General features: G+C 43.1%; 1 protein-coding gene across 1 annotated transcript; it reads left to right on the top strand.

Annotated features, from left to right (window-relative positions):
- The first annotated feature begins 524 nt into the window (after positions 1-524).
- On the top strand, positions 525-26,923 carry CD38 (CD38 molecule). The gene is made up of 8 exons (XM_010311909.2): positions 525-834; positions 16,642-16,771; positions 17,422-17,557; positions 18,355-18,437; positions 20,166-20,242; positions 20,957-21,049; positions 23,219-23,305; positions 25,237-26,923. Exons 1-8 carry the CDS (start codon positions 596-598, stop codon positions 25,316-25,318), a joined length of 927 nt encoding a protein of 308 aa, XP_010310211.1. The 5' UTR covers positions 525-595; the 3' UTR covers positions 25,319-26,923.
- The last annotated feature ends 480 nt before the right edge of the window (positions 26,924-27,403 follow it).

Below are 27,403 nucleotides of genomic sequence, written 5' to 3'. Positions count from 1 at the left end.
AATCAACACCTACCATTTAAAAACTAATTTAGAAAAAACAGACTGGGGTCATTTGAACTTAGCTTTTACTCACGCATTAGCTAGAGCATGTCGGTGCAGTCGGATCTTTATGTGAACAAAGGCTTCGGCAGTTTTACAAGTGGTTTTCTGAGATTCACTTTTGTGAGTTTTCGCTGATAACTTCGCAAAGTTTAACTCGGGGAGCTGACGGCAAAGTGAGAAACAGAAAGCAAACAATAGCGAGGCTCTCATCTTCACGTGTCGAGCCCCGACAAGCCATTGTTTGGCTTTAAAAATGACTGAATTGGCCCGATCCTGCTGGGAACGGGGCGGCGGGAAGGGGCCTGCGCTAGCCGAACCATCCACCCGCGCTCCCCCTCCCCGGCTCTGCCGCCACCCGAGCAGCTCCCCGCCGCGCTGCCGGGGCTGAGCCCGGGGCGGGCGAGGGGTCAGCCCGGCCTCCCGGCCAGCCGCCGGGGCTGCGCCCGGGGCGGGAAGCGAGGGGAGGGGGAGGCGCACGGTGACACGCTAGAAAGCTGTTTTCCCTTCGCGCTGGGAGAGCAGTTGGTGCTGCTCTTCACCGAGCCCTCGCAGCATGCCGTTCCAGCAGGGCTCTGCCCGGACGCGGCAACGCACCGTCCTTCTGGTGGGGATCGCGGTCCTGCTGGCCGCCCTCGTCCTCGCCGTCTTGCTGGCCTCTGTCCTGACTCACGGAACGCAAGAGGTCAGTCCCAAAATGATGAAGTGGAAGGACAGAGGGACCACTAAGAATCTGAAAGAAGTCATCCTGGGAAGATGCTACAACTACGTCATGGCGCGGTACCCTGAGCTGGGGTAAGTAGCAGTCCCGGTTGTGCAACAGGTGCAAAAAGAGAACAGAAAAGAGCTTGATCTCACCTCCCCTGGCCGCATCCGCTAGGTTTGTGGATAGGAAACCAGGGGAGTAACACTTCTGTCCTGTAGCAAAATGTACAAACTCAGACTGCAACTGCCAGTGCTCAACTGGTGGGGTTTTTTTAAGGAAAATTCCTGCAGAACCAATGTAAATAATACTAATCCTAGGTCAAAACTCAATCATAAATACATTTTGCAACTTCTTAAAGTCAGCTAAAATAAAAGCTAACAGGTTTGAGTACCCGGAGGTGAAGGCACTTTGCTGTAAAGCTGATCTGCCAAAAATCCTGTAACGCGTGACACTGCATTCACGAAACCAAAACTACACAGGAGGGAGGAGAAGGTTCAGCACAGAGTTATAGGACAGACAAAGATGTTAGAAAAATACTGAGAAATACTTTGGGGTTATCCAAAACAGATGTTTTTAGTGAGTGGGTAGGACTTTGTGGTGAGCATTGGCAGCTTGCGCGGAGGGCTGCTGATGGTTCGTAGTGCCAGCACGGCAGTCCCAGGCAAAACCTTCACCCAGCGGTGGTCCCTGCTCAGCCTATCGCAGCAGGTAGTGCTGTAACACTCTGAGCCCTCCGCTCCTCTGCTGCAGAAGGGGATTCCCTGGGCCTAGGTCTGCAATAGCATATTAGGGCTGAGAACTGATTTCCTGATCCCTGGCCCCACAGGGAAAAGCAGAATGCGATCTAAGGAGGGTCCCCCTGCAGGTACTGGGGACACCCAGCTCCTCAGGACAGGATCCAGGGCAGCTGGGGGCTCTCAGCAGGGACCCATCCATCATTTCTGTGGCACCAGCCACCTGATTTTGTGTCCTCAGCAAGCCTCTGACAGCCACCATCCCATGGGGCTGCCCCGCACCTTGGCTGGGTGACAGAACCGTCCTGGTCTTTGTCTTCAAAAAGGCAATTGCCACCTCTTCTTTTCATGACGTTGAGCTGATGGGAACAAAGCTGCATTTAGACTTCTCCAAGCCTCGGTTGTCCCGGGCTGTATGAAAAAGCTGATTGGCAGCCTTTGAAGGGAAATGGTGGAAAATCATGGCCTGAGCATGCAGAGACTTAAGTTCATGCTTTTCATTAAACATGTAAGTGGGTTTAGTGAAGGGAAGGGGAATTCACTTACCAAAAAAAAAATTAAAAAGCTCCTGAAGCTTTTGCAAAATCATATACATGTTTCTAAAAGCACACATTAATTTATTAAAGAAGTATACACTTTAATATTATAATCTGAAATTATTTTAAAGCCTAATGGCCTTCATTCCTTAGGCTTGTTTTGTTCAAATTGGGGTGCTGAAGATGTAAAACCCACTTTTGTGTGAATATGTGTCCAGCCAATTTCACATACGTTTTCATTCACAACACAGTCTGAACCTGACCTGGGAATATTTTTTTTAAGAAATTCTTTCAAGGACACTTTTAAAAAAATCACGAACCCATGTTCATAAGTTTTTACAAGGCATAACATTTTGTCCTGTTCTTAATCCAACAGTGTTTAATAGCTTTGTGACTGTAAGCTCACTTTCTTGCGGATGAAATATTTTTTATATAGTAGGACACTTTTTTGTTTCATTCAAAAAGCCATGTGAAATTTATCCAAGGCAGAGTGCACCGAAAAAGGAAAAATATGCTCGTTTACATAGTCCTAAAATGTTCGGGAGGTTCTGAACAGAGAATTAGATGTAGGTGCTTTTCTGGGAATCCAACCTGAGATTCCTCGGTTCTGATTCTGCTGAGCTCGGTGCAGTTTGTCCTGTAACCAACCACTTGTGTCGCTGGCACTTTCTGATAATGAAGCGGGAGCCTTTAGGGCACATCAGAGAGCGCTGTATCTTTCATCCTCTGCTCTTTCATCGTTGATGGAAGTCTCGGATCTTGCCTCGCGTGAGATCTTTGGTGCACTTAATCAAAGAAAAAGAGTCGGAACAGGCAACTGCAGAAACTCGGGCAAGCTGTGTCCTATACTCAGTTAGGACTTTTGTTGCCACTACTCCCACCGTGGGAACCTGCTGCCTTGGCTGGAAATATTCTCATGTCCTTATAAATTAGTCTGTAGTCTGTTCTTGCCCTTTTAATCTTACACCAATATGTGCATTTGTTTAAAAAGCTCTGCTTTTAGTAAACTCATGGACATTTTGTCGTATTTTATACTTGTCTATAACAGAGCCATTAAGTCCCATCCTTGACAATATTTTCCTTTTTTTTTTTTTTTTTTAAATAGCAATCTATTCACTGCAGTAGTTAGTGAGTGTAACTACTACATTTTGGAGTGCCATATTTCAAATTGGAATAGCTGGCAGGTTACTGGAAAAAAGGGGGATTGTTGACCTATGAATGCGGACTTTATAATGTTTCTAGATACCACAGGTGGATTTAACAGGAGCCACAGGTCTGTAGCCCCCGTTTATCTCTGCTTTGGCAGCCGCATGCTATCAATCATGTGATAAGGCCACGGATGTGTTAACGTACACCTTCAGCATCACGGCTGCTTTAACCCTAGCAGATACCTCCTTGTGCTCTCCCTCATCTTACTGGAGCCCCGGACACCACGCGCAGTCAGCACGCTTTGGTCACGCTTTTGTCTTTTCTGATACAAACCGTGGGCTGAACCCAAGCCCAGCGAGGCCCATTTTGCTGCCTGCAGTGGAGTTTTGTCAGCACCTCATGCAATCAGATTTTATCCTGTCGATTTGCTTTTTCTCAAAAATCATCAAAATGTTGAGGTGCTTCATTGAACTTGTTTGCTAAAAAACAATTATACAGCATCTGCTGGTAATAATGTGTGCACTACAATCTGTGGTTTTATCTCTGCTGCTGGCTGGCTGACTCTTATCATTTGTACACATAGAGTTTCCTCAGTTAGTCTTCCTGTGTAGAGCTGTCGTTGTGCCAAAGTTGAGGAGAAACAAGCAGGGAATAGCAAATGCTTCAAATAATGTATATTTTCAATATTTTAGGGAAAAAAATCTGGATGGTATATCAGCAGGCTTTAGGGTTTCATTCCCTGCGCATGTCCCTAGACACATATATGAAAGAGTAGTATTTCTTTTTGGCTTCCCTGGGAAATGCTGGCTGCTGCCAAAAGACAGAGCTAAAGCAATAGTTTGTCACAGCTCAGCAGTCTTTTTTTTTTTTTTTCCCCAACATTAACAAAAGCTGCAAGTTCTGCTTTCACAAGTCTTGCAAAAATCCCATACTCATCGACCATGGTCATTTGTGTGTATTGTAGTTTTGTCTGAATAAAGCCCAAAGGCAGTTTGGTCTGAAGGAAGGATTTGACCTCAAATTACTTCGTCTCCTCTTTTCCACCGACTCCCTCTTGTGGCTACCGAAACACTCGCAATTCTCATACTCCAGGTCTCAAGGCAATGCAGATTTGAAGTTTAGAAGTATTTATCCCTGGTATAGCCAGAGGAGGAATTGCAGACGGGGTGCACAGACGTGCACACTCACCAGCACCAGGCTTGTTCAGGGCTAGGTCAGCACTAGATCCAGTGCATTTCCAGTCAAGACCAGTTGTGGTGACCTGATAACTTACCCAGCGCTTGGAGGATGTGGTTTATGATGAGTTTGCATTTTGTGTCTGCTGGAGAAGAACAGGTAGTCACAGATGTAGCATGAAACCTGTTAATACAAAGTTAACCGGTTTAGTTTTCCTCTTCACCGTATTTGAATCAACAGGCTGAGTTCAGATATGATCGGCACCTTGTGACCTGGGGAAGGAGGCCGTAGTCACTGATCCTCAAAACACAAACAGTGCTGCTTTTTCAGTCTAGAAATAAACTCATCTTACATATGCACCTCAAGAGATTTTTCAATCCTAGATCATGACTACTCCCCCCTCAGCTCTGCGGTCACTTCTCAGTCCCTGATTCACCCGAGCTAAGCCAAGCTTGCAAGGACCTACTATTTAAAAATGGCTGAAGTCAAGCCAGCTTAGTTTTTGTCTAAGCTCTGCCAATGAGAGAGCACCAAGGACACAGACAGGGAGCCACTTCAATAACGTATGTGTCTCTCCAGGCCCAGCAATCCTACTGTGTCTGCCTAAGCAGTGCAAAAACCCAGCGATGAAGATGCAAAGCGTAGCACTTGAGTACGCTGGGGGACACACAACATAGATTTCCCCCTTAAATACAATTGGACTGACTGATGTTGTTTTTTATAGTTATTGGGCAATTCCTGTTATAGCGAATGTTAACAGTCAGTAATTCCATTAAATTTAGTAAAAATTGGTGCACATTCAGGAGAGCTTTGTCTCCTGACTGCGTGATCACGAATGTATTTTGTCTTTCCATTCCTTTGCAGCCTGTGGAGATGGAGATTTTGTCAAAAAGAACATGTGGAGCCATGATTTTGTGTGAGATACTATTGCACTCACAGCATAATTTCCTCCAGAAAGGAATCTGGGATTTGTTGCATGCTTACTTTTGCATTTTGCCTTCATGCTTTGCTAGACATTTTTAATTTCATTTCCATGGCCCTCAACAAGAGATTCAGTGTCACAAAAAACTAGGCTTTATTTTATAGAACCGTGACATTACGTTCAAACTTACTTGAGATTTGGGTTTTCATGAAGAAAATATGCCTTACATAAGAGAAACCTTTACTGAAGCAGAGTCTTATGAAGAGTATGGTGTTACTACCTAATTGTAATGCAATGGTACCCCTATTGGAGTGCATTGCAGACTTCCAAAGCTTTTTTCAATTTAATATACATCAAACAGCAAAGGATTTGGCTTTTTTATTTCTAAAAATACATGTTCTAAAAAAATATTGGAATTGTTACAATTGTTATGCCATCTCTTTTGGTTCTAGAGCAAACGAATGACTTTATTTGCACTATCTGTCTGCAGAAAAGGGCATGAGGTCCTAGTGGGCATGCTGAACGTGAGCCATCAATGTGCCCTTGCAGCAAAGGCCAGTGGTGTCTTGGGCTGCAGGAGGAGCGTTGGCAGCAGAGCAAGGGAGGTGATCCTTCCCCTCTACTCAGCACTGGTGAGACACATCTGGAGTGCTGGGTCCAGTTCTGGGCTCCCCAGTACGAGGGAGTCATGGACATGCTTGGAGCATGTCTAGTGAAGGGCCACAAAGATGAATAAGGGGTTGAAGTGTCTGATGTACAGGGAGAGGCTGAGAGACCTGGGACTGTCCGGCTTGGAGAAGAGAAGGCTCAGAGGGATCTTACCAGTGTGTATAAATGGGAATGGTTCAGAGCTGCTGCTTCAGGGGAGTTTAGACTGGACTTTAGGAAGCATTTCTGTGCTCAGAGGGTGGTCAAGCACTGGAACAAGTTTCCTAGAGAGGTAGTTGATGCCCCAAGCCTGTCAGCGTGTAAGAGACATTTGGACAATGCCCTTAATAACATGCTTTAACTTTTGGTCAGCCCTGAAGTGGTCAGGCAGTTGGGCTAGAGGATTCTATTCTGTTCTGTTCTGTTCTGTTCTGTTCTGTTCTATTCTATTCTATTCTATAAATTTCTGATGGGGGGAAGTAAAGAAGAGGGAGCCAGGCTTTTCTCAGTCATATCCAGTTGTAGGACAAGAGGTGATGGGCACTAATTAAAATACAGGAAATTCCTTGCCTTAAGGATGATCAGAGTGGAACAGGTTGCCCGGAGAGTTTGTGGAGGCTCTATCCTTGGAGATATTCAAAACCCAACTGGACACGGCCCAGAGCAACCTGCTGTAGGAGACCCAGGTCTGAGCTGAGGGATTGGATTAGATGTTCTCCAGAAGAGTCCTCATATACTTCCATTTCTTTGAAAATGTTTTTAGATGTGCAAGAGGTCCACCGTGTAACTAGGACAAACAGTGATGAGGGAACTTTTTGGCTTATCTGTAGTGGCGCTGGTGTTGATATCTGTTGCTACTTTTGGCTTGTCTCTCAGTATTAAGATGGGCACTGTATCATCATAATAACACACTGCTTATTAAAATTCCCAAGTCAGAACATTTGTTACAATGCTTCAGTGTACACTCTCAGTATTCCCCTCCCTATTTCATACGCCAGTGTGTTGACTTTAATACCTTTTCTGTGTTAGCCTTTGATATAGGAAACATGCATAGTTCTGGTTTTCTTTTTTTCTGCCCTTCAATATCTATGACAAGATCTTCTTTTACAATTGTTTTTCCTTAACTTGCATATGAGTGATATTGACCATTCTTGTAATTTCTTGGTAACTAAGATAGAATAATTATAAACATTAACAATTCTTTGAATCTTACTCAGAGGTACACTTCCATTGAAATACGCTCTACTGAGCTTTAATGGGGAACTGGAATATAACATTAGTAGGCACAAATGGACAGTTATTAGCACTTTAGGAGGTAGAGGTGGGGCTACTGGTTCTATAGTTGGTCCTTCAAATGAGTCCTCATGCTGTTTAAGGCAAGTTTCTATAATTATTCTGGGCTATAAGATAGGATTCCATTTGTGGTTTATTGTCATCTCTTCCTAGAGGCAGTTCATTAGAAAAAAATAATTTTCTTTTTAGCTAGAGACAAGTTCATATGCCAGTGGATAACTCTCATTTATTTGTTCTCAAGATAATTAATCACAATAATGTGTATTTCTGCTCTTCTGGAGTCTAAACAGCAATGCTAGGCCATCAAAGGCCATCCAGTTCTGTGCAACGCTCATAGTTCTGCACAGAAAATTTACCCTTCCAGGCTGTATCCCCAATGACAACAGTAACCCAAAGTCTGGGAGTGTCCTGTGAATCTGAGGAGGAGATGTCTTTTCTCCATGGCCAAAGCAATATACTTCTGAGGTGCAGAAATGCTGCTGAGATCTGAATTTATCTTTCACTTTGGCAGCCATATGTTTACTTATTTGTCTGTTGTCTATATTGACTTACAGTCATATATAAATTACTATTAAATGACTACATATTTGTCATATGCTCCAACTTCTTACATTTATTTAACGATGGTAAGGTATTTAATGGTTCTTAATGCAAGATTCTGTAGGATTTCAAATAACTTTTCACATTTGGGTTAGCCTACACATACTGCATGACTCATGATTACACCACCATCACATATTAAAATTTCCTTGCAGTGAAAATCTCCTTTGTTTTGCATCCCAGATACCAGAGAGTATAATTCTGTCTGTTCTGGCCTTCTACACATTAATCAGAAATATTTGTTGATGAAATACTGTTCAAGTTTGTTTTCTACTGCAATTTTATACAGCTATTTAGTCAAGCACAGTCAGTTAGCTGCTTGGTTTATGTTTGGATGAACCAATCTAAGAGCTTGTTGCTAAAAGGGAGAATCCTGTTCCTTCCCACCTCTCCTTGCTTCAGTTCTTGTGTAGCATCTGTAGAGATGTCAGTGAAAACAGCCGTGCTCAGAGGTGATATCGTTCAGCTGTCACTGCTAAGATATGGTGAAAACTCAAGAACTGTTTAACACCTCAGAGCACCCTGGGAAAATATCACTTTGCTTATGCATAGGGATAGGAGGAAAAGATCCTTTTTCCTCCTAGGGTCAAATGGAAATCTCCCTCTAGTGTCCAAGAGTAAAAACAGATGCTAAAGATGCAGTCTGTCTTCTCAGATGACGACACCAAAATAAGGTATTAGCTGGTCTGTTCCCTTGTCCTTGTCCTGCTGACACCTGCCCCCCTTGAAGCAAGGACTTTTCCTGACTTACTGCATTTATGCCACATCCCAGCAGTTCTATAAAAAAAGTCAATGTACTGCAAGTTCATGGTGGGGCTGGGGGTGGGGAGTCTTCAGCTGCATTGAACCGTTGAGCGTTTCCCTGCTATAGCATATTTTTATTTAGGTCATTCTTATAGAATTGTTTTTCCAAGTTTAATACTAAAAATGAAACAGTACTAAAAATACAGCTTCTAATCAAGTGGTAAGATGCTAGCTGAAATTGGTTCCTTCTATATCTGTTGAAGACATGGCCCTCACTTAAACAGTTAAAGTGTAGCACAGCTATGATCCTCTGTCAAAATGCAGTCCAGGTGAGACTTCTGCCCTTCTAGAGGCTGCATCCCACTTACTGCATCCCCCATCTGTTGAGCAGCTTGTTTTTTCACCTGGGAAAGCTGAAATCCAGCCAGCAGAAAAATCTGCTTATGTAGATGAACTCTTTACTGGTTTATAGCTGCGACCTCTTGGCTCAACCCTTCCTGGAAGAGTGATAAGACTTAATGTTGTCCCGGAGCACCGATTCCCAGCTCACATAAAATACTCCAGGAGCTATAAACCAAAGCCACAAATACACCTGCCCTTAAAACCTTCTCATTCCTGCCAAAGGTGAAGGACCGGTGCGACAAGGAGCTGTCGTTTGTTCCAGCATATTCCTTGTATACACGAACGTACACAGCCCTGAGGTGCACCCAGGGGAAATCTCACCTTGTACTTCTTTTTCCAGACTTCCAGCCTCCCCGCCTCTGCTGTGGGGAATTTAATTGCTCTGCTTACAGGCAACCTTTCCGAAATTCATCTTTCTCTGAGGCAGAATTTTGGAACTCTGTGTCTGTCCCCAGTCAGCTCCTCCAATGCTTTCTTTACTGGCTTTTGAACTATTTAATTAACAGAGAGCAATACTTACAAAATCAAGCTGCCAAAAAAATCAAGTATGTCATTCCCATATTGAAAAACAGTCAGTTACCATAAATGTTACGGTGGCAGACACTTTGCAATAATTAAACTAAGTGGGTAGTGAGAGGCTAGTGCTCATTGAAGATGTCGAGATTGACAGCTCTTCCATGATTTTTTTTCCTTCATCCTTTCCCTTGGTAATTTTTCCCCTCTCTATTATCCTAATGCTAAAAGCAGCAGACAGTAGTCTCTTCAAATCTTCAGCGATGACAGCATACTGGCTGACCTCTCTTAATTCACATTTGTCTGATTTATAGCACAAAGATACCTGACGGGGGATTTTAGGTGCTAGAATAATAGGAACAAAGCCGAGCCGTTGTATGCACATAGCCATTTTCTGACTCAGTGGTCTAGAGACGGGTCGGGCCCTCAGCCGGCATGAAGAACCGCACGCCTTTGGGGTTGACCTCAGCTGCTGCTCCTGAGAAGTCCCTTCTCCCGCGTGATGGCAGTGTTCTCCTTGTGTTCATCTCCTCGCACCGATGCTCAGGTTGACTGCAGCCAAGTCCAACCACGGCTGCCTGGGCTGGGCTTGGCAGTGGCTCCGGAAAAGTTACTCCGAGGCAGCAGTGAGACACGGCAAGGCTGGAAGAAGGGAAGGGTCAGCAGAAGGAAGAACAGAAATATTTCAGATGAAAAGGTAGCAAAAGGATTAGGGGTTACAGAGGGCCTCCCCTCAGCACAGGCATAAAGGTTATTGTTCATTGCGTAATTTTTTTATAACATAAAGTCAAGGCTATTCGTAAGCTCACATGAAAAAACAAATTGAATATGGATATATAAATTGCACTGCTGTTTACCACCATCAGAGTTTACCTAAAAGAGGCAGATAAACTGACACACAGGCAAAGATGGATCTGTTAGATGCAGAAACATTGCTGCACCATTTAGATCCTTTGACAGGCATTCTCCTTCTGAGAGGTCTGGTCTTTTACAGGTCAAGAGGATGCTTTAGACTCCCAACAGAGTGTGAATTGGTCTTATGCCTTTAAGGAGCTTTGTTATAACCACAGACTTCTCACTGAGTTTTTAAAGAGCCAGACTTCTGAGCGCTTAGGTGCATATCTGCTTTTCTATTTTTGCTACCACTAATGGTGGTAGCAAATGAGAAGGATTTTTTTTTTTACAAATTGCAGCTGGTGGTGAGGTTTGATCCTTGCAAAGGCCAGTTCCAAAAAGGGCTCTGGGGGCTGTTTTCAGCCCTAACTTCAGAGCCCCACCACAGAGGCCACAATTAAAATCTCAGTTTGGCCTGAAGACGTCGTCAAGTTTTAGAAGGAAAACTCAGGACCTTGGAAAAGCCTCTACGGACTGCTGGGGAGACCACATCTCACCAGGGAAGTGTCTGTCTGGTAGAGTGATTTCAACAATATGGGCAGAATTGACTGAGTTCTCCAGAACAAAGCCTGGAAGTAATTTCTGCTTGTAAATTTAAAGTGGGTCTCATACTTGAATCATCTCTCTCAAATTTGTGAGTAAAAAACTCGAGGCAACACAGCCCAAGGAGATGCTGCCCTTCTTAAGATGTTTTTAGCATCCCGTGTCAGTCCAGTGCTGAACTGAAAGCAAGACGTTGTTCATGGTGTAACTGAAATCAGCAGGGATGAAACTTATCCTTGATATTATACCAATTAAATCAATTTCAATTGGGGATGAGTTTGCTCCATCATGTCCAGTTAAAGAAAAAATAATAATTACAAAGTAAAGAAAAAATTATCTATATTAATAGTGATTTCCCAGGTAGCTCAATGCCATCCCTTTCCTTTAAGTGAAAGGATACTCTTTCAAGGTTATCCAGACCAGTGTACTGATATGCAAGAGATAATGATGCAGAAGCTGTCCATTTTTCTAATATGCACATTAAAGTTTGGCTGCTAGGATAGCTGCTAATGGCAATATTCTTGGCCCCAGTTTCTGTTTGATAGATTAATGAGATATTCATAAAAAAGGTAGATGGATAGAAATACTCAAATTCATTGGAAAATGCAGCTTCCACCCAAATGTAAGGACAAATGCAGGATATGCTTTGTGGTGTATATAACATTCAGATTTAATAAGGAAATGTAGTTTTAATGGTTATTTGTATCCTAGCCCTTATTCAGTGTTATATCGAATGCAGGGTATAGTCTCTGTCTCCAGAAGGTCATAAGGCAAGTTCTGCAATCCTCACTTTCCAGAGAAAAGGTGGCAGGTTCAGTTCCTGTGTTCACAGCAGGTTTCATGGTGTTCCTTCTAGTCTCTTAGTTATGGTTTCACATTTAACAGCATTTCCCAAACTCTATCCATAAAAAAAAGGCTTGAAAAAATTAAACATAAAATTGTAGTTATTTTAGATGTCACTGAATTTGGATTAAATATTTCAGATTCTGTAGTAGAATAAAAAGCTGTAAATATTTCAGCATAAACCAAGTTAGCCTCAAAGGAGGAAATCCATTATGCATAAAGATACGATAGTTGCAGATACGATGCGGAATTAATACGCAACCCAAAACATACAAACAAAAACCAGAGATGGAGAGCATGTGAGCCCTGCAGCAGTGTGGTCTATAAGCGTATTCACCATGGACTCCTGTATCTGAATTAGATAAGATTAATTAACTGCTAGACTGGTGATCTCTTTCTCACCCTCCCTTCTGTAAACCAACAAAGGAAAAAAAAATGAGCCCATGCTGTGACTGAGAACTTCCCAATGAGCAGCTGGGAGCAGCCATAAGAGGACAGTTTGTTTCTCAGGCATTTTTCGGCAAGGCAGATGTGCTTGTTTCAACCTGAAACTGTTCTCGCTGGAATTTTTAGCACACCAAGTGCCAGCAAACTTCTCATACTGTTTTCAGGAGGCCCAGAGCTACACCAGGTCTCTGCCATTACTTCTGCTCAGGGCGAGTTAAATGCTGCACGGCAGACAAATATTTTCTTGCTCTGCTGGAAAAAGGGACAGGTGAAGCTTTATTAATAGTGTCTACCTCTACAGTGAGGCTGGAAGGGGTGGCTTATCTTACTGGAGCTGGGATTAACAAGTCCTAAAGTTTTCTCACTGCTTATTTTTTCATATATCAACCAAAATTGCAGTTCTATGTGACTGGTAATCTCTTGGAGATGTGAGGAAAAACCTGTATTTCGTATTAGAGAAATAGCTTTCCAATGGCAAATCAATTCATTATTTTCATTCAATTGTAAAAATATACATGTTGATAGGTGACAGTAGTGAAAATGAAGTATTGTTTTGCTTTTCTATGTATTTTTTTACATTGAAGACATGTATTTTGATTTCTAAAACAATGCTGAATTTGCTTGGTTTCTATAAAAGTCCATCTTCGTGTCTTATCATTCTTCTGTGCGGTACAACTACCGATTACCAGCTATAGAAGAGCTTCCCCCATTTGAAGACTAAGCCCTACCACTTTTATGAGATTAAACATACAGTTTTGCTCAGCTCTGCCAGAACTGTGCATGAAGACTCTTCCCTGAGATAGAAGTGACATCCAGGGACATCATCAAGTGCTGAGCTTGGTGTCTTGAAATGCTAGAAAACTAATGCTTGAATTCGTGACCCAGCAAGCTGTCTTGGCAGGATCATGAATCACCTGGATGGTTCTTGCTTTGTGCTTCTCATGGCCATGACTTGAGTCCAGCAGCAGAAATGCTTTTTACTGTGTTTATCACTTATCTCTCTGCTTTGGGAATAATAAACCCGTTTTTTGTATGATTCCTTGAAAAAATGTTTTGTCTTCTGAGACCAAGCTTAAAAACTTTGCAATATGAAAGGATAAATGACCAGGTAACCAGCTGTCACCTGTGGCTGTTAAGACTGTTAAATGTAACAGATTTCAGGAGTAGCTTAAGGAGAAAAAAAAAAAAAAAAGGAGTCCTGCCAGGAGGACAAATCATTTGACAGATTGGAAACTGCGCACCATATAAATGTCTGGTTTCTTGTTTCTACAGTGACTGTAACTGAAAGTTTATTTAGGCTCCTGGATAAAAGACAATGGCCCAGTAAAAAATCATCATTGTTATTAGTCTTCTCTTACCTGGAGGTAAATTTAGTTCACATAAGCAAGAGGTATGGTCCCTCACACAGCTGTGGCTGCCCCTGTAACAGGCTGGCATGGTAAGAAATGGAAGTCAGCACGTGGCTAGAGCTGCCCTGGTTGGCCATACAGCTGGAGACCCTCCAGGCTGACCTGCCTTGCCCCTGCCCCCAGGCTCTGTCTGCATTTCAGAGAGCACTGTACAGCGGCAATACCCAAGCTAGCTTTAAATCAGCAAGGTTGGGCAGCAAGGACGCCTGCATCCAGGTAGAGTTCCGCAGTGTGATGCACTTGGCTGCCTGAAAAATGAGAGATGAGGACGTATCCACCATAGACCCTTCACAGAGGAGGACTGGAAGAAGCTGGGGCATGGAAACCTGCTGTAGTAACCGCCTTGGTGCTATGACCTCCCAAAACCCGAAATCATGTATAATGCTAAGTGTCCTGGTTTCAGCTGAGAGGGTTCATTTTTCTCACAGTAGCTAGTATGGGGCTGTGTTTTGGATTTGTGCTGGAAACAGTGTTGATAACATAGAAATGTTTTTGTTACATGGACTTGTTGTTGTTGAGCAGTGCTTACACAGAGCCAAGGCCTTTTCTGCTTCTCGCACTGCCCTGCCAGCGGGATCGCTGGGGGTGCACAAGGAGTTGGGAGGGGACACAGACAGGACAGGTGACCCAAACTGACCAAAGGGATATTCCATATCATGTGACATCATGCTCAGTATAAAAGGGGGGCTAGTTGGGGAGGGGCAGCAGCAGCTCCAGGATGCGTGGCTTGGGGACAGTCCGGTTTCAGGACAGGTCTGAGCGTGCGGTCTGAGTTGTACGGTCCTTGGGTGAGAAACTGCATTCTGTATCACCAGTTTTGTATACTCTGTTAAGTACTCTTTGTTTTGGTTTGGTTTGTTTTCCCCTCTCCCTTTGCTATCCTAGTAAACTGTCCCTATACCAACCCACGAGGTCTTGCTTTTTCCTTCCCATTCTCCTCCCCGTCCCACCAGGGGAAGGGGGGGGGAAGGAGGAGGGGGGAGGGAGCGAGCGGCTGCGTGGTGCTCAGCTGCTGGCTGGGGCTAAACCACGACACTAAATTAGATTTGTTGCTACATAAATAAAAGCAGACAGGAAGGAAGGTCAGGGATGTCTTGCTGTGGATTGCCTGGTCCTTCCCGGTGTGATACTGGCCCAAGCCCCTGAAGCGTGTCTGATAGAGGCATTGCCTCTGGTACCTGGTGCTGCAGGTGCTCTCGCTTTCTTCTGGACACAGATAGACAAGAGTCTGGCCTTCTCTTTGTGTGATGTTTATTTTCTGTAAGGCTTAGGAAGGGAAAGAAGAGAGTTCATGTCCAGACAGCGAGGAAATGGCCAGGAGCTGACAAATGGTTCTGGGTTCTGCAGTTTAGACATGGCCCGTGTAACACAGACAGCTCAACTCTTTGCGTTCCACTTTGCCCCTCTGATGCTCAGATGGGCGCTCAGTAGAAATCTCAGTCAAGTTCAGTAGTAGGAATAAGATCACACAACTGTAGGGAACATTAACTTGAAAATGTTTGGAAATCTTCAATGATTTACTACCGTTTTTCTTAATCCCTTTAGGACTATTTTTAAGACTGATCAAATTCCACATCCTACATGTTACCCAAATACCAACTGGTAACAAAGCCTGCAGCTGTGTGTCTGTCAGGTACTAACTGATCAGTGCTATTTTTATAGTGCTCTGAAGGCATTAGTTTCTTCACACAAGACAAAGTCCATTCTTCAAAGGGCTTTTAGAGGGAACACACCGGGCGATGATCGCAAACAGTCAAGAAACGGTGGATGAGTCAAAGACAGTCAGAATGGCTCCATGCAGACATGCAGACGGCAGGATAATGCAGTCAGCATTTTAAATTTACATAAAAATAGGGAAGAGAAGGATGCAAAATCACTGCATTACAGTCACTGCTGTAATGAGAGGGACAGGCTTTCCAAGCGGGCCTGAAACTACAGGAGCGTGAGGAGGAAGAGAAGTGTACCCGTGGGGGACAGCCTTGAAAACGCATACTAGACAGACAATAATTTTGAATTATCTTAATGCAAAGTTTTCATTCATTACCTCAAGTACAAGAAAGCAAATGTCCTGAGCCATCCCAAGCCTTATTATGTGCTGCAGCTTCAGGAAGGGAGCATGGCACTACTTCAGTAGAGAGATACGATTGCTTGCCCGCATTGTGCAACACATTTCCTCTTGGTAGTACGAAAGGAGCTCTGCTTCTGTCAGCAGGGAGGTACTTTATTTCCTAGGCTGACAAAGCAGCATCTTAAGAAACAAATGTAGGCTGAGGTGATAGGGGTGTGTCGTGGCATGAAGCAGTTCCCCCCATGTAAATTTAGTGGAATTTCTCTGACTCACACCAGTGAGAGCAAAAGGGCCAGAACCTGTAACACGGTGGAGGATCAGGAGACTGAAACACCCAAGCAGCTAATCTGGATCTCGGTTATATGTGTGCAAATCAGCTGTGGCTCCAGCAAAGTCAATAGCCGCAAATTAGTGCGTAAATGAAAGTAATATCAGGTCCAAAACTGCCAGACCTCTGGTTTTGTTTTAGATAAAATTATAGCTATGATTTCTGTAGGGTTGAATGCTCCGTAGGGAGACACATGGGCATATTTTTGGCTCACTGTACCTGAGCAGGCAGTATCCTTCAGCCGTATTTTTAAAACGTACAAGCTATATTCTGCCACATTTGCTTCTCATGAATTGGTATGAATCAAGAAATTTGAAATCAAGAAAGCAAGAAATTTGATCTTCTGGTTATGTGATATCAGCACTGCTCTTTTTAAGGGACAAAAACATAGAGGGCATTCAGATATTTCAATTATCAGTAATTTAAAATGCAGGAGAGGAAGATGTGTTTTAGAACTGCTCTTTCCTAGTTTATACTCAATTTGCTGAAGACACTCAGCATTTTGTAACGGATAATGTATTTTGGTGCCTGAGCATAGTCAGAACTCTTTTAAAATCTGATCCATAGTGGTTGACTATAACAGGAGATCCTTTCACAGTCATAAATACTCATAAATATTAATTAACTGTGTTTGAATCTTTTGGCAGAGATAAGGATTGCCTGAAAATATGGGAATCATTAAAGCATGCGTTCATTTACAAGAATCCCTGTAACATTACATCGGAAGATTATCAGCCTTTAATGGAGTTAGCGAGTCATCCCATACCCTGTAACAAGGTAACGGTACAATGCACAGTGGGCTGCGTAAGGAGGGTTGCTGTGGGACGACACGTCTGAGCAATGCTCTGAGTGATGGATCTTGTCCATAATGCCTGTGAGTGTCTGTAGGTCGACGATGATACTGTGCTCTTGTGCTTACTGCAATAGTGTTGTCACCTTTGGACCCCAGTAAACCCATTCATTCTCTGTCACTGGAAGTCATCCCTGTGTAAGGCTTGCCTCAAACCTCAGTACCAGGGTGGTGCTGGTGAAGTGATGGAGATGTCCCCGTTCCCTGAGCATATGGCTGTCCGTATGGAGCATGCTATCATGCTCTTAGAGGGACACTGCTTCCAAAAAGCTGTCTTTCCATGTGCAGTTCAAAACGCACAACAAATTAGGAGAGACTACGAGAACTAATCGAAACCCTTCTTTCAAAATGCTTTACAGGCTGAACACGTCCATTTTCACAAAAAAATAACCACCCAGAAAGATTTTGGAAATGGGCTGCAGAAATAAGAACTTACCCACAAATGTGAACTTGCAGCATTTCAATAAAAACTAAAACTCCTTCATTACCATGAAAAATTTTTGCTTTTCTCCAGGAAAATTTCCTGACCAGGTCTAGTATAAGCATCACTTATTAGACATTGTACCTTACTTCACAGTCACTGTTTTGGAGCAAGACAAGTGACCTCGCTCATCGTTATACAAAATCCAATCAAAATTTCCTTACCTTGGAGGACACCTTGTTGGGTTATATTGCTGATAGTGTTTCATGGTGTGGAGACCCCTCTGCCCCAGGTAATATTTCCTATTTTTTGCAAAACAAATCAGAACACTGGAATTCCAGTTTATTCTTTTCTCTTGTATATCTGGGCCTAAACATAGTCCTTTTCAAATATTCTTTTCTTGAAGTTAGTTTAAAACCTTAACCGTATTCTGTCCCATATTATGGAAGAATGAAAATAATACTTACTTCTCAGGTTAATTTAAAGAACACAACTTTTTGGCTACTACTAAAACACCAGATTGCTTCTTAGACTAATGGTCATATCTCACCCTCTTTTGTCAAGATTACTTGGTTCCTTTTGTGACTTCCATGGGACAAACCGCAAAATAAGAATGCCATTCAAGAAGGTCCTGGCCATAGTCCAGTCAAAGCGGCAGGGGTGGTATGTAGGTACCCCGGGGTTATTGATGCCCACGGTACTTCTGGGTCAGTGCTTAAAGTTGGCAACCTCTAAAATGGGGTGAAATTGCTCAAAACGTTGGGCAACATTTAATTTTTCAATGCAATTGGACAGCATTGTCAAGAGCCAACCTGTTTCTCCCATTTAAGACTACATATTTTCCCTTCTCAGTTTTCTGAGAATTATTTGCATACAGGGCCTGCAGCCACCTCTCTGAAATGTGTGTGAGCAAACAGGAAGACCTTCAAACGCATGCAAATTCGTTTTCCTCTTAGAGCCCTTTCCTCATGTAGCCTTCTTGCTTTGGTAGGGGGCACAACTTTTTGCCATCTATAATCAGCTCTCGAAGCCATATTAACACAATATTCATTCTAACCTTAGCTATTCTATAAATGTATTTCTTCTCAGGAATCAACTATGAGTCTTGTCCAAAACGAAGTGAATGTGAGAGCAACCCTAGCTCTGTATTCTGGAAAATGGCATCCAAGATGGTAAGATCTAGAATAAATCTCCCTGAATCTGAGAATGTTGAAAGGCACTAAGTTCCTGACACTGCCAAAAATGTGAGTTTGCAGATTGGACTTAAAACACAGAATAGCAAAAGTTCACTGAAGCTTTAGCCTTAGGTGCTAAAAATCATGGGTTTGGAAATTTGTATTTGTACAATATTTAATGTCACTGTAGTTTGGGCATTCTTATTTGTGGATAGAGACTGTCTGGAACAACACTTGGCAGACAGTTGGAGCTTTGCAAATAATGTTTACAATCACTACCCTTAATTAAATCACAGGACTGAAATTGCTAAAATAAAATACATTTTAGCATGTTAATGTTGATAGCAGTGCCCAGATTGGCACAGAAATTTTCCAGGCAGCTGAGAATCCCCTTGCATGTTCCCGGCATAAACCTGAAGAGCACATCCTCCCACAATGGTATCTGGCAAGGTCCCCGCGATGTACCCACCCATACACACATGCCAACTCCCATCACGTGAATGAGACCCTGCTAGTCCAAGTTAAGACATTAGCCTGGCTTTGTTGAATCAGCACTTTACAGAAACAAACTGCCAGAAAAAACCTGCTCTCCTGTATCAGTTTAATCTTACATTTCTCTCAAGACTTTATCCTTGATAGGACTATTGGTAGATAACTGCCCAGGTGAAAAACAAGCATTCCTGTATGCTTCAGCTCTCATGTATGTAAGAAAAAGTCTACTCACCATTAAAAAAAGTTTTGTGGGTAAACTAGTGTACATAACTTTTCCAAGCTCAAAACAGTTTTGATGGTCTCATTGTTCCCCTCAGTTCCAGAGTCTGGGAGGGATAAAGCACTGTACAGAGTCAGGCTTGCTTGACTGCAGGCTTTCTAGCCCAAATAAATTTAAGATCTACTAAAACTCATGCTTATTACATTAGAAAGTTACACATAATGAAACTTTCCTGCAACTTCACAGCTCTCGAGAGCTCAGTTTGAGCCACATTGTTTTGATGTAAGAGGACTTGGAGGATTTAATAAGTACAGTCACCTGTGTTAAGCTTTTTAAAATTTCTTTTTCTTACTAATGGATTATATATCTTGAGTGGGTATTTTATGTTGTAACCTTAGTAGTCTTTAAATATTTGGACATGAATTTTAAAGAATAAAAGAGCAGTGATTACCTGGTCCAGTAATTTAAAAATCAAATCAAATAAAACTCAGTGATGAGTTTTATTAAAACCACTGAGGAGAAAAACCCCAAGCCACAAAAGAATACAGAGCGTGAGTCACAAGATAATGAATACGCAATGGTTTGCATGTCCTTAAACTTGGGGTACCTCTGTTCTGGCTCATCCTCACTGCCTGAGTTAAAGCAGTCTGAGGACTATTGCGAGTGACTGGGGGGGGAACAGCCCCATCAGACAGCTGCAGCTGCTGGGGCTCTGCAAAGTTGCATCCCCCTGTAAGAACTGCAACCAGCAGTGACAGCAAAGTTGCTATACCAATCCCACGCAACCTCAGACTGCCAATTTATAGCTGGCTGGTGCAGCTTTATGGCAGTTTTGTCATAGCCTTTAGAGGCTTTTTTTTGCACTGTCATGTTCTGTTAAGATATTGGCTAGATCCTCTACTTGTATGTCAGTTCTGATGACATCAAAGAAGTTACAGTAATTTCTACTAGCCCTAAGTCTGACGTGGCACTGCATGTAGTGTCAGAGTATGACGTCTATTTGTTTTGTTCAGTTTGCAGAAGCAGCATGTGGTGAGGTTCAGGTGATGCTCAATGGATCGCTAGAAGCTGGAGCTTTCAGAAGCAGCAGGTATTTACTCAGTGTGCTATCGCCCATGTTTCTGTGGGGCCTGCATGCTGGTGAACGTGTCTTTGCCAGTGAGTCCCAGTGCAGAATGGGTTTTGGTAACCTCATGTAGAGGTCTAAATTATTGTCTATTGAAGAGGTGATTCACTTAATTCCTTCTATACTGTGACTGCAATTGAAAATCTCCTGAGGGTATGTGGGTGGGGTATCCAGTGTGCTCTTACTGCACAAAGTAACTTTATTATTACAGCTTATTTATTCACTACACCTGAATGACACATTTCTAACTGTTCCTGGAGCTGACTGGATTTCCCCCCCTCCAGACTGTACTTCCTTGGGTTAGCTGGTTGGAAGCGCAGTCTCGAATAATTTCAAAAGATGAAGAATGTGCTAGTCAGGAGAACAGCCACGTTCATTCCCCTTGTACCAAACCAATAGCCAATAAACAAAGCAGGAGAATAGGCACTAAACATGGAAACAATTCAGCTTGCTTCAGTCTGCAGACAGTTTCAAAAGTTCTTATGAAAGTGAAACAAGAATGAGGAGAAAATCTTTTACCACAAGGTAATTAAATAGTCAAATCCATTGGCAAGGACGTTCTTTCATGAGAATAATAGCAGCACTAATAAGCACTAGTATCTGGGGAGCATCTTACATCTTATACATCTTACCTAGATAACTAAGAATGTTTTGCTTTTTCATGTCCCGTTCTTACAGCATTTTTGGAAGTATTGAGATCTTTAATTTAAATCCAGGTAAAGTCTCTGCAGTACATATTTGGCTTATGCATGACATCGGTGGACTTCAAAGGTAAGTGACGCTGGTACGGACCCATGAGTGGTGTGTAGAAGGCAGACGGTGCAGCTCAGTTCTGACAAATAACTAACAGTGACACTATCTGAAACCTGTTCATGAAACCTTCTTTACATTCACTTGTCTAGCTGCTTACTTCCCTGGAAAGAATAATACTTTTACTGTTGTTTTCTTGGATGTTTTTCGTAGGTACTGCTGAACAGTTATAGCTAAGGCACAATGACATTTTCCTTGCTTTCAAGAGGTGCCATGACCTTTACATTCCTCCCTACCCCACTGAGCTCTACAGACCCTTATTATAGCTGCAGCACTGAAGTCACAGAGCAGGCTACGTTTGCAAGGGTGAACAGCTGGAAAATATGTTTTCCCACAGGAGTAATATAATTATGCTAACCAGAAACATTTTTGGCAAAATAATTTCAAATGTAGAAACAGGTTTCCCAGAGAGATCGTGGAGTCTCCATCTGTGGATATACTCAAAACCCGACTGGCTAATTAGCTGATACTGGTTGGACTAGATGATCTCAAGTGGTCCCTTCCAACCTAAATGATTCTGTGATTTTTAATAAATCTGTGGTTCAAATGCTTACCATGGAATTTCTGATACCTGAACAGTGACCTCAGATCACATCTGAGCCTTTCTGAGTATCCTTTTTCATCCCAATCAGATTCTTGGCAGACCTATCACATTTCAAGCTCTGAGCATGAGGTTCAATGCCTTTGACCCCTATCTTCAGAGCCGTTTCTGTGGTTCATGTGGTTATACTGTGTTGCCATGGTTTCTCCCATTCCTAAGGACCCCACACCCCAGACACAGCAGCTTTGATGCTCTGGGTCAGGAAGGAGACTGTGATGATGCAGTGCAACTCAGGAATGAGTGTGGACCCACGCAGCAGAGACCCTTGCTCAGACAGCCTGTCTGACACAGTGCCAGCTCCAGTGTTGCAACCCCTCCCCATCTGTCACAGCTCATGGGCATGTGTCTATCCTGTGGTCACCATGCCGGGCATATTCTTGTGGCCCATTGCATGGAGGTTTGCTGAAGAAAAGGACATTGGGTAATTAGTTCCCCCAAACATGGCACTTGATACTTTGTCCCATGATTTCCCAACATCAGAAAAGCCATCATGTTCCTCCTCAACAGCTTCAACAACCTGGTGCCCTGCCAGCCTTCCTGACACATCCTTCTCCTCTGCCAAGTTCACAGCAGTTTCTTTTTTATTTTCTACTTACTTACAAGGAGAAAGAGGAAGGGTAGCGCCAATATGCATTCCTTTTATCTTCTGATTTGTATCCCATGTTGAATCACTGATAACATCTTGTAAGTGTTGTGAACAAAGAAGCGCTGGCTCTGCTATCCACTAATGCCACATGTTAGGAACTGGATTTGCCCTGATGTTTGTCCCATACTTTGGACCAGGAGACGATTTTTATCCCGAGGTAACAAGTCTTTTGCAGTGGCTCTGTCTGTGTCTCTGACATTTGTCAGTCCTCTCACTACAGCTTTGGGGCCCCTTGGGCTATTCCAAGCAAATTAAGCACAGAGTTAAAGATCTCAAAGGTATGACATTGCTACATGCTTCATGAAACTATTAGCTGGATGAAAAAGAAATATACAGGTTAGGGCTTCTACCAATGGAAAAGTAGTTGGAACAGCCCTTTGTCAAGACAGAGTAGCAACACTGAGTCTGACAGGAGATGCTTCTATCCTGCTTCCTCCCATGTTTTCTTTCTGCTTCTTCCTATTGTGTGTCCTACCTGGGACTTAGCTGCTCGTTTTCCTGGCCCTTTCTCATCACACTTGATCACTTTGTCCTTCCACAGATTTGAATGAGCTTTGTATCATGCTCCTGTGGATGGAGGCCACCTGCAGATCTGGAGCAGTTCTAGAGCATATTGAACTGTGAAAGGAACTGAGTTAATTCCCACAGATACCTTCCTGCACGAAGTTCTTGTGCAAGATGCACAGCTGAACATCACATAGTTTCTACCAGCAAAGGCCCAATGGTGGCCAAAGCTCCACAAACCCAGTGGATTTGACAATACATTAGCAAACAAGCTTTTAAAGAATATTACCTGAAATAAGGCGAAGTGACATAGCGTGGAATTTAGCTGAGCTTCTTGTACGCACAAGGAACACAAGTAACCAAAGACTTTTCTTTCCAGTGAATCCTGCTCAGGTCATTCCATAAAGAAGTTAAAAAGCATCTTAGAAGAGCGAAACTTTATGATCACCTGTGAAGACAATTACAGGTAATTACCTGCTCTTACTGGTATCAACTTGCTAACATAAAACTAGTATTACATCTCCCTCTTCATTTAATACAGGTTTCTTGGTTTACAGCAGGCTAGAACAGACTCCCCGCTTGCACATCCCTTCGACGTGGCCATGTGCTTCTCAGGGGCTTCCACTTGTGCTGCAGACCTCACGTTGGCTGGGTCTGGGGCTTGCTCTCTGCCTGGCCCTCCAGGAGGTCACCACCACTGCACGTGTTCTGTTGCCTTCAGGGAAGGAGGAATCCAGCCTCTCTCATCAGATTGTCATCTGACCGGGCTTTTACCTACAATAATCACAACCAAATAGGCAGCTTTCCTCCCTGCTGCACACAGACAACGCAGTATGTCAAAGACGGTCCTTCCTTCCTTCGCTATACTTTGAGCTTACTTTCCATCTAACTGCTTTGTCAGAGAGTTAGGCATGAGATATGATACGTATTATTAATTACTATAATTCTCCATTGTCAGGAGATAAAAACAGGAGTCCAGGAAGCAGAACAGCCCAAGTTCTGACTTGCCTGAAATGTCTATGTGCCTGCTGAGGAGATAACAAAAACCTGAGACCCTTTATCTGTGGGGGGGGGTTCAGAGACCTTCGCACAGAGCAAAAGTGTTCTTTAGTGACATTAAAAAAGTAGCAAGGGTTCAATATTACTCATATCTTACCTGTCAGGAACAGCTTTTTGGAGTGAAGGACTCATACTGGGATAAGAACATTTCCAAAGTAAACATTTCTATAAATGACTGAGTTTGTAACATTGGTTTTAAATAAGGAAAAGTTGGTCTTCAAAGGAGACAAGCAGCTTATTTTGTGCTAGGATTTTAATCTTAAAGGCAGAGCAATATATTCCTGTTTAGGTGTTGCTAAACCTGATTAATGGGATACTCTGCACATCGTGAAAAAATGAACACTCGCATAAATCTTCCAAACGGCGATGCTCGTGTGCTTGCTTTCTTTTCGGGTGACTGCAGCCTTTAACCAATACTCCCAGGACCTGTAGATAGGTACAAATTATTTCAGCCTATGATGAAATAAGCTAAGGGGCCAGGGAGGAAGGGGAAGTATGTAGTAGCTTAGATGCCTCGTGGCTCAGCACAAGGAGAAACCTGTGAAACCATCATGAAGAGTTGTTGACATACTTGTTGCTGGATAGAATAACAAGTAGGGCTTTTTGTCAGAGCTCAGCTAACACATACATAAACAACTGTGTAGAGCAACACAGACAATTAATTTTACCATTTTATATACAGAGCAATAATAAAATAAGCAATTTACATGTGCAGTAAAACTCTTCAGGATAGATCATGTAAGTCAGCGTCATTCCCCTGAAGTCATTGCAGACAGAACCACGTGGGTCCGTGTCAGCTGAGCATCCGGCTTTTCATGCCACGTAGCAATTGATGCTGATCATTTTCTCTTGCTTTTGTCAGTGTCAGTAGTATCTTCCAGAAGTAGCTGAAAAAATTGATTCACTGGATGTACTTCTAGCAAAAAAATCTATTTATATCTGACACAGTTAGCAACAGCTTTACATTGTAGCAGTAGGGGTTACCACTGGGTAAGCAAGATAATCAGCTCCAGCATGGCAGCAGCTCTGTAGTCAGTGCAAGAGATCTTACTTCTTTTTCATAATTATTTTTGTTATCACAGCATAGCTGACATGCTGTGAGTTCACACCCTACTTTATTTCATACTCACTTGCTCTTGTCCCTAACACCTATAAACATCAAAGCTATCTTTCTGCAGCAAGATCTAAAAAAGAATTATCCTAAGACAAGATATCCACTTGGTAAGCACAGATGAAACATGCATTTTGACTTTCACGTTGTGTTTAGTAACTGTGGAGTTTTTTTCTGTTGTACGTGCAAACTGATTACTAAATGTTTGGTTTTGTGTCTTATTACAGGCCGGTTCAGCTTCTTCAGTGTGTGCATAACCCTGACCACACAGACTGCAGATTCTGCACCAACACCACGGCGACTCCATGAAACAGAGTGTTCCGCACTATTGAAGACTTTCATTATTTGCACGTAAAGCTGGAAAAGATGTGGCTACATTGCTTAGAGTGATAAATAGTAGCGTGGTGCGTACAGAGTCCATAACCAGAAATCCTTGCTGTGATACTAATGGCCAAGGAGCAGCAGATGATGTTTGAGGTGTGATTACTGTACGCGCGCACGCACGCACACCCACACGCTATTTCAGAGGGGCAGGGGGCATGTTCAGTGGTTGACGGCAGACGCCTTGCCCTGGTTCACTCCCTCCTGTACAGCTCCCCTTGTGTTCAGAGGGTCAGAGCAGGGATTCCCTGGGCCGTGCACATGGAAGAAAGAGATTTTCCAGCAGAGGCAGAACTTGCTCGGGTCAGCACTCGCATTCCTCCCCGCAGGAAGGCTGGATGGGAAATGACCAGAGGAGGCTACGCTCCCCTTGCATCCCAGTGCAACATCCCCCAGAGGGGAACGTTGCCCAGTGGCACATGATGTAAACCGTGTTTCTCCCAGGGACCGTGGCACCTCTGAGCAGGTGAAGTAACCGGTTGAAGAGGCAGAGTAGTTCTTGCCTTTTAATGGGCATCACAGTACGTGGCTGGTGGGGAAATGGCTGAGCTGAGCCAAGAAGAGACCAGAAACGACTTGGAGGATTGCCAGCATCCATAAGAACGTGTTGAGTGTGTAGCTGGGGAGATGAAATAGCAAGACTGACTCAGGGACCCCCATTAAAATCCTACTGGAAACACCACTGCAGTTCAGATTACATTTTACTCTTAATATAGCAATAAGCATAAGCCTTCCAACTTTCATAAAAGGTCCCTCAGGCCACAGCTTGGCCATCCAGTGGAACAGAGACAAACATCAAAAGGTTGCCGCAATAAGGAGTCTCTCTTGACCTCCGTTTTTGAGGTGAAAGGTGACTCCTTCAGTCTAAAATTCACAAGCACAGACATGCCGCGCTGCACTGAAACAGCAGGTTACATCATTGATTTCCTTGGATTTCCATTTTGCCAGTCTCATACGCATATTCAAGTAGAGTGTTTATAACAAAAAAGATCTGAGGCCAGCTTGTGGCCTCGGCTGTAGTGCCTTTGTGCGGTGCCATTCACACTAAGAGAACAGAGCAGCTTTTGCTACAGATACACTCCTAGGTGTTGCAGTGGCAGCACAACCAGCAAGTGCCAATTCATTAGGCAGACCGAGGTTTCCGCCATCCCGGAAGGTTATAATGCTGCACATCGTAGTGACTGCCTAGGGTGCGAAGCATCCTTCTGGAACTACGCAAGCTGGTGTAATTCTGAGCATCTCTCGCTAAACCTTTGCTCCGTAATACACAGGCCTGCACTGAGCATCGCTGGACCATGCCCAAGACCTCACCCATAATGTTTACATTATGTGAAATCTCTTTTTATTTGCCCTCTGTTATGTAACTACTTAGAGGCATCAATGCAGACTCATACCAATACTTTCAAATAGGTTATTTCTGACTATAGGTCAAGAGTTTGTCTTCATGCTCACTTTTGTAGCTCTTCTGTTGTAATATAAAATGTTGACTGTAAAACTGAGATCTATAATAAAATTGCTGATGGCAAGCGTTGTTAATACAGTTTCACACTCTACTTAACCTCAGACTGAATATGAAAATACTTTCTAAAAATAACTCAGAAATTCATTCAACGTATGAAACTCCACATATACTCACCCAGGAGAGCGGAGGAAGGTCAGAGCACCTATCCTCCTTGGACTGTACTCTTCCTGCCTCACTCCATCTTGTACTTGGCTGGAAGTGAAACATCCTGTCTTCATCTGGAACACCAACGTCCAGACATGTTTGTTCTCAGCCATATTAGTTAAGAAAGATGACTGTTCTTATCAGTGGTTATGTAGTAAAATGTTAGGCAGCAAATTGTGTTTTTGAAAGCTGAGGTGCGCACTTAATACAGGCAACTGTGCTGGAGTAAATGACAGCTTTGTAACACGGGTGGTTGGCATGAACGTCGTCCCAGCAAAAAGTCTTTTAAAGGCATGTAAAAATGACCCACCTTAACAGGGAAACTGGGCAATACAAAACAATAAACA

Source organism: Balearica regulorum, chromosome 4 (genome assembly GCF_011004875.1).
Source record: "Balearica regulorum gibbericeps isolate bBalReg1 chromosome 4, bBalReg1.pri, whole genome shotgun sequence".
Lineage (NCBI taxonomy): Eukaryota > Metazoa > Chordata > Aves > Gruiformes > Gruidae > Balearica > Balearica regulorum.
The sequence above is the reverse complement of the archived record's forward strand: the minus strand, read 5'-3'. Positions and strand labels throughout refer to the sequence as shown.

What these genes read in the sequence shown, in the direction of transcription:
- CD38 (XM_010311909.2), top strand. Translation starts at nt 596, where the DNA reads ATGCCGTTCCAGCAGGGCTCTGCCCGGACGCGGCAACGCACCGTCCTT. An exon ending in GCGCGGTACCCTGAGCTGGG is followed by an intron (nt 835 to 16,641) that starts GTAAGTAGCAGT and finishes ATCTTTTGGCAG; the next exon opens with AGATAAGGATTGCCTGAAAA. An exon ending in GGAAAATGGCATCCAAGATG is followed by an intron (nt 18,438 to 20,165) that starts GTAAGATCTAGA and finishes TGTTTTGTTCAG; the next exon opens with TTTGCAGAAGCAGCATGTGG.